General features: G+C 46.7%; 1 protein-coding gene across 1 annotated transcript in view; it reads left to right on the forward strand.

The window, feature by feature from the left end:
- NDUFA9 (NADH:ubiquinone oxidoreductase subunit A9) overlaps positions 1-1,740 on the forward strand; it is a 29,952-nt gene extending 28,212 nt beyond the window's left edge. The window contains exon 11 of the mRNA XM_082350002.1: positions 1,451-1,740. Within this exon, the coding sequence (XP_082206128.1) occupies positions 1,451-1,621 (171 nt within the window). The 3' untranslated portion in view covers positions 1,622-1,740. The remainder of the gene's footprint in view (positions 1-1,450) is intronic.
- The last annotated feature ends 5,908 nt before the right edge of the window (positions 1,741-7,648 follow it).

Genomic DNA, 7,648 nt, shown 5'->3' on the forward strand with positions numbered 1-7,648 from the left:
AGGGTAGCTCATCCCTTCCTTGGCCTCTGGAGCGGCCCCCGCTGCCTCTCGTCCCCTGCGGTGCCCTGCTCCCCTCCCATCCCGCTGTCTCCAGGCTGGTCTCCCTCGCTGATCGTTTGCCCACTGCGTGTAGAAGTGTTTGTGTAGAAGTGTTTCTAGGGAGGATACAAAATAAAATACACACGCTCTGCCGTCTCTACCTTTGAAAACCTAGTGGCCTTTTACCAACAAGCAGCAGCCAGAGTGTCCTCTGAATGTTACTTAAAAGCTAAAATGTTAACAGGATGGAAACATAGTCCTTGGGGAACAGATGTAAACAGGCAGCTGTTATCCCAAGGTGTCCTTTCTATGTTCAGGAAAGATCGGGCGGGAGAACTGATGGCCGGGACGCCTCAGCGTGTCTGACGGATGCGCCTCTTACATTTGTCACTGAGGAAGTGTTGGGGCAGCAGGCTGCTGGGTTTTGGATTTGACCTGGGGAGACGGCGCGACAGCTGTTCGGTGGAAGGATGGCAGGCGTGCTCAGGTGGGAGGATGGGCTGCTTGCTGCTCCGGGTGTAGCCCGAGCCTCTTCGTCTGCTTGCGGACGAGCCGGGGTCTTTGGAAGCTCAGGGCTCACCCTCCTTCCCTCCAAACAAGGTGGGTTTGGATTTTTAGATCTATCGTCATCATTGGTCAGCCAGGTTAAGTAGAGCTGGAGACAAAGGTTCATGGATTGTCGCTGAATAATCTTGATTCAGCAAAACCGAGGCAGAAAGCTGTGCTCGGAGAACAGGCCCAGGGGATCCTCGGGATGGGCTGGTTTTGCCTCAGCCCCTGTTTCTTTTTTTTTTTTAATTAATTTATTTATTTATTCATTTATGGCTGTGTTGGATCCTCGTTTCTGTGCGAGGGCTTTCTCCAGTTGAGGCAAGCAGGGGCCACTCTTCATCGCGATGCGCGGGCCTCTCACTGTCGCGGCCTCTCTTGTTGCGGAGCACAGGCTCCAGACGCGCAGGCTCAGTAGTTGTGGCTCACAGGCCCAGTTGCTCCGCGGCATGTGGGATCTTCCCAGACCAGGGCTCGAACCCGTGTCCCCCGCATCGGCAGGCAGACTCTCAACCACTGCGCCACCAGGGAAGCCCTCAGCTCCTGTTTCTTTACTGAGCCTCACAGATGTGACGACCTGTCTGCTCCAGCCCAGACCGACTGCTGTGTAACCCTCACCGGAGCCTGTGTTTTGTACTCGCGGATAGACCTTGAGCTGACACTCGCGTTTCCCTCCACAAGCCCTTTTCTGTGGTCTGCTTTGGGTGGTCCCGGGCATCAGCCCCTGCCCCGTAGCCTCTGAAACCAGTGAAGTCTCAGCAGCGGGACTCAGGCCGGCTTGCGGGTTGGAGTGTTTGCGAGGCCAGCACTCCGTGTCCTTGGCCGCTTTTCAGTGCTCTCTGCGCGTCTTGTTTACTCACAGGTTCACATCACAGACATGACCCTGCCTCACCTGCCCGGCTTGGAAGACCTGGGTATTCAGGCCACGCCCCTGGAGCTCAAGGCCATCGAGGTGCTGCGACGTCACCGCACGTACCGCTGGCTGTCTTCTGAGATTGAAGATGTGAAGCCGTCCAAGACAGTCACTGTTTAGTGGCCCCTGAGCTGCCCTTGGTTTTTGGTGTCATTCGGGTCACTAGCGACCAGGCCACCTTTGGCAGAGAATCCTGTACATAGTGCATAAGCGCCCCTATTAAAACATCTGAGATCAAATTCTGTGCCAACATTTTCTTTCTTGATTTACAAAGGGAGTGATTCAGCCATCTAGAATTTGAGCATTATTTTCTTTAAATTTATATATTTAATAGTGACACATATATATCTTATTCTCTGAAATGCTGGAGGATTTGAATGTCCTTCTGTCAGGCCACTTCTTGTGAATGTTCCGGAAGCTGAGAACCGCTTTTTAAGGTCAGAATATTGTGAAGCCCCCGCGTGATATATGATGCCTTTTAATAAACACTAATTGAGAAAAGACACAATGTCCCATAACTAATCTGAATTTATCCACACTTTGGGTATTTTTAAACATTTATCTTAATGATCTCTACACACATTTAAAATATAGAACATACGTGGAAAACCGTTGTCTGTAGCCGTGGGTCCTCCGACGACCTGCAATAATTCCATAGTCCTCCGCCCCGATCTGAACTCGCCGAGGCCTCTACCCGCCTGCGGTTAGGACAGCCTCTAGATGGTTTCAGACACGTGGGTGTACAGGGATCCTGTGCCGTGTAAAGGAGTGCCAGCGCTTCGGAATTAGCACTGTTTGCATGAGTTGTTAACCTCACAGCCAAGATCCAGATGCACAGTTGGTTCAGTGTCGGCAAGTCCCTCAGGACAGTATGATGAAAAACTCCCAGGGTTTGCGGTGGAGCTAACGCACCACCTTCCTAGGCGGCCCAGGGTTGGTCACGCGGCCCACTGCAGTGCAGCGCCTCAGTCTGCGGGGTGGGAAGGTCAGTGAAAGCCCTGTTCATTTATAGTAATGCCCGTCTCAGCCTTGCGGACTGAGGAACGTGAGTGCTGAAGTGCGCTCTCTCCCTGCCCCCTCTGCATGCTGCAGAATCTTTTGTCCCCAGATGGACGAAAGTGTGCCACGCAAAGTGCGATTTCTCGACCAAAAGCGTCAGCATCCCCTGGGAGCTTGTTGGGAATGCAGGGTCCCAGGCCCTCCCTGACCTGTTGAATCAGGATCTGCATCTTAAAAACGTCCCTGGGAGATTTTTGTGCACAGTGGTGTGAAAAGCACTGATGTGCAGAAACGCTGCATCTCAGGAGTGTGGCTCCTGTTACTAATTCAAGTGGCGGAGCCCCAGCCCAGACCTGCTGAGTCAGAATCTCTAGAGACAGTGATGCATGTCAGTTAAATCTCAGTAAAACTGGAGGAAAAAAATAAAACAGTATTACATGATAAATCTGAAAAAAAAAAAAAAAAAAGAATCTGAAGAAAGGGCCCAGGAGTTTTATTTTCATTAAACATGCCGGTTTATCCTCCTGCCCACTAATATGTGAGAATCAGTGTTCTAGGGAAAGGAGTCCAATGCTGCTTCACTTTTTTTCTTCAGTTAAGAGATCTCTTGTTGGTTCGGAGGATACTTCTGCCAGCCACAAGCCAGCCAGCAGGCACACAGATGGGTGGATTTGATTTGAAAACAAATGATAATTGTGTGATGTACAGTATCTGTGTGTTCTAGCAATGCTATATCTCATCGGTTTGTATCCTAACTCATGATGTTGCATACTTGCTTTCTCTAAAACCATAATTTACCCAAGATGGTTCGTTCCTGTCACACCCGATGCCCGCTTGTTATGTTTTGTAATACATCCTTTATTAATTATTCTTTTATGAAAGTTGTATTATTATAACCTATCGAACATGTAATCAAAACATAATGCCTTATCTCACATAAACAAGGCATTAAAGGAGAATAATACACCCATAAGAAAATAACACGTACTCCGATGATGATATGTGAGCACAGTTGCACTGAAGGGCACAGTGAAGTGGTCAGCTGCTTGCATCCATGTGGGCAGTCACCAGAGGCACACAGGTACACTGGCCTGATGTGGCCAGAAGAGTAGGTCACCCATGCACGATACACTAGCAGCTAATATTTATGGGTCACTAAATGCCAGGACTGTGACGTGTGCTTTACCCGCACGATCTCACGGAATCCTTACCACAACCTGTGATGACCCAAAAGGGTGAAATCAAGGTCAAGTTCACACAGCCAGGGAGTGTCGTGGTGAAGGCTGAATCCAGGCTCCCTGACTTCAGGGCTGCAGAGAGGGTCGGGCTGTCTTGGCCACTTAACTGCCGAGGGCTTCATTGCTCTTCCTGAGGTCAGCTTCTGAATGAGTGAGCAGCTTCTTGTGAAGTTCAGAACAAAACAAAATCTAACTTGCCCTAGATTTATGTAGTAAATCGCATTCTTAGAAAACTCAATATATATTAACCCCGTACCAGAAATCCCGTATTTCGGTCAAACAGTTAAATTTTCAGTTCAGGTGAGTATAAATGGGGTTTTTAAGTCACGTGAGATGTTTCAAGTCTTGATTTGTGTGTTCTGACTTACTGCGCTATGTCCACCCCCACTAAATGCCCATAGTCCCCCTCCGTCATTGTGATAAACCAAGGTTGCACCTGCAGATTTCCAGGGTGCCCTCCAGGGGCTGTGTCACACCTGCTGAGAACGACCACTGTGACCCCTGCCGGGGACATCTTTGAAGGTGTGTTGCCATCGTGTCTTGGGAGCTGGGTTTAGGCAAGGTGACCATGGTTTGGTTTTGTTTAAAAATTTTTAAAATTATTTATTTTAAATATTATTGGGCTATAGGTGATTTACAATGTTGTGTTAGTTTCAGGTGTACAGTGAAGTGAATCAGTTATACATACACATAGATCCACTCTTTTTTTAGATTCTTTTCCCATATAGGTCATTACAGAGTACTGAATAGAGTTCCCTGTGCTGCACGGTAGGAAGGTGACCATGTTTTAATGGTAAACCATGGTAAACATGTGAAACACCATTTGAGCAGAGTGTAATATTCCCCTGACTTGCTGCCAGCGGTGCAACGCGGCACACGGCTCTGCTGGCTTTTCTGTCGGGCCCAGGGCACCCCGTGGTCCAGCCAGCCTTCCCTCTTGACGTCTGATTCTCTCCCCAACAGCACACTCTTCCATAGAGGACACGCTTGAGGTTCAAAATGCAAAGGGCCACCGTCGTATCTGTCCATCTCTGAGCGCTAACTTAGCTGGTAAATTAAAGCGTGGACTTCCTGTTCATCGTTTGCCACAAATTAGCACAATATCCAAGCTTTCAGTGGGTGGCTGTTTTGGGTTTCACTTCGGGTCAACCAACCCTAAATGAGGTGGCTTTCTTCTCCATCCCTTATCTCCTTCCTTCCAGAAGCTCCACGTTTTCTGTCTTTTAAAGAAAACTCAGCTTTTTCGGTTTCCACAGCTCGGTCCCAGGAAGCTCCACCAAGATCCGCTATCTCTGTCCTGGTCACTTGTCCACACTGGACAATCACACCCATGTCTCCAGCACACGAATGTTGTTTCCTCAGCTCAAACGATTGTCAAAAAGTCCCACCGTTAAAGAATTTCATCCATTCAACTAGTAAAAGAGAAGTTAAGGGAAGATGCAGCCCTTAAGTCAGGGAGCCTGGAGTCAGCCCTGGCTCCAACACTCCCTGGCTGCGTGAACTTGACCTTGATTTAACTTTTTTAGGTTGTCACAGGGTATGGTGAGGATCCCGTGAAATCCTGTTAGTAAAGCACACATCACAGCTCGCCGCACAACAGCCCAGTAAATTGGAGACTAGGTGTGGAGGCAGGGAATACGACTTTATTCGGAAAGCCAGCAGACCCAGAAGATGGCAGACTAGTGTCTCTGAAAAACCATCCTATCGGGGATTTGGATGCCAGTTTCTTTTATAGCACAGAGAAGGGGAGGAGATGAGGAAGTAAAGTAAAAAGGTCATAAGTTTTGCAAATATCCCCTGGAATGGCCAGCCTCGGGGAGAGGATGTGTTAATTTCTGCTTTCTTGCAGCCATCCACAGGGGGACAGGGTCTGGTTGTTTCCCTGAAGGAAGGCACTTTGGTTTAACATTCAGGCAGGGGGGCGGGGTTCCCCGAGGCAGGCCATTATGTAGAGACAGTATCGTTTTAGTGAACAAAAGCAGTGGAAAGCAAAGGTTAAAGTAAAAGAAACAGATCCAACATGTAGTCAGATTTGGCTCTTCCCTGTTACACTGGCATTTAGTGAACAATAAATATTCACTGCTGGTGTACTTATCATGGGTGGCCTACTCTTCTGGCCTTTCTTGTGCCAGCTGACGGGGATATAAGGAAGAAGTTGCTTTCTACTCAATGAATTCATTGTTTAGTGGCAGGAAACAGACATATAAACAGTAATCATCGTTAGATTTTTCGGTTTCCCAGAGGGCAGTTTATCAGTTTAGAAATTTTCAAATTATGTAATTTATTGAAGCAATAAATAAAACTAACCTTTAAACTTTTAAAATTTCAGCTCACAATTCTAATTATTTATAAAGCTAGTGAATTTAGCAATTAGTTTTAAGGGTTTCTTATAATTTAGTTACTTGAATTTTCTTAGTTATTTTAAACTCATTTTTAAATTTAATAAATTTTTTGCTACGTTTCGCAACTGACCAATATACAAAGCCTTCCCACATATTTAAACAATTCTAGTAAAGCTAATAATCATATAGATATTAACCTTCAAGTCTGGTAATCATGATACTATTTACAAACGTAGCAAAATTCTCATCCCTTTCAACTTAAAAATCTAAGTCTGAATTAATAAAGTACACATTTGAAATTGGAATCTTAAGATAAATTTGTTAGACTCCAAAATGCTAAATTCTTAAAAATTACAAATACTTTCAATACCAAATATGTGCAGTTATCCTCAAATTTAGCATAAACATGAATCGAGACTTGAATTCATTCTGTGTATTTAATTTTAAGTCGTCTGGAAGTTGAAGACCTTTTCCAACTTAGGAAACAATCGTACCATCCCAAGCTTTTAGGAGTTCCCTTCTTAGTGCATGGAGATTGCGTGGGACCAGGGATGTGCCCTGGGCGCAAGATCTGGGATACACATGTCCAGGGTGATTCTTTCCATGGCAAGGAGGGATGAGTTGAGTGTCCATCTATAGGGGCTCTTCCTACAGGGACTTCAAATCCTGCTCTCCTAGGGGTGCATTTGTGGCCCATATTCTCTGGATTCAAGCTGCCATATGACCTGATCATCAAAGCTGATTTCAACCACTCCACTTATCATGACATTGTCATTTATACTTTACTTACATGAATTTATCCTGTGATCCTACTCTAAGTTCCTACTCCAGATTCTAAATTCCTGTCTCCCTGGACCCTCCTGTATATCTCCCTTGGCTTTGCTTGACTCTGATCTCCGGTGGCCTCGGCCTGCAGCAGCTTGTAGCAGGATTTCGGTTCCCAGCCAGAGATTGAAGTCAGGCCGCAGCAGTGAGAACGCTGAATCCTAGCCATGAGACCAGGGACCAGTGACAAGGTCCTGCCTGTACAGCTTCGCAGAAAATGAATTTCCACAAAGAAACAGAAAGTAGCGAAACAAGTAAAGTGTTTATTAAGAGGAAAAAAGAGTACGTGTGGATAGACACACGGATGGGCTCAGAGAGAGAGTCGTGCCCTCGTGGTAGTTTGAATCGCTTATATGGGGCATTTCTTCCAGGTTTCCTCTGGCCAATCATCTTGCTTTACCTGGTTCTGAGTCTGTATTTGGTTTATCTCAGGGTCCTCCCATGTATGCGAGCATATCTCTTAGCCAAGATGGATTCTAGCGAAGAGGCCTATGGGTTGGGTGACATCACTCCCTTTTCGACCTCCAGGAAGCCTTTCTGCGCCTGTATAGTCGGGAAAGTCTCCTTGACCTCGAGAAGGAGAACTATGTGGTCTCTCATCTGGGCAGGGCTCACCTCCTCCTCGTCTTCAGTCTTCATTGTGGAGCATCTGTCCACAGGGGACAAACTCCAGCTGTTCAGCCTGGGGCCCATCTATCTCCTGCCTCAGCTCTAAGGTCACATTGAACTTTATCCTAAGGACA

The sequence above is a fragment of the Balaenoptera borealis genome (genome assembly GCF_965194805.1).
Source record: "Balaenoptera borealis genome assembly, chromosome: 13".
Taxonomy (NCBI): domain Eukaryota; kingdom Metazoa; phylum Chordata; class Mammalia; order Artiodactyla; family Balaenopteridae; genus Balaenoptera; species Balaenoptera borealis.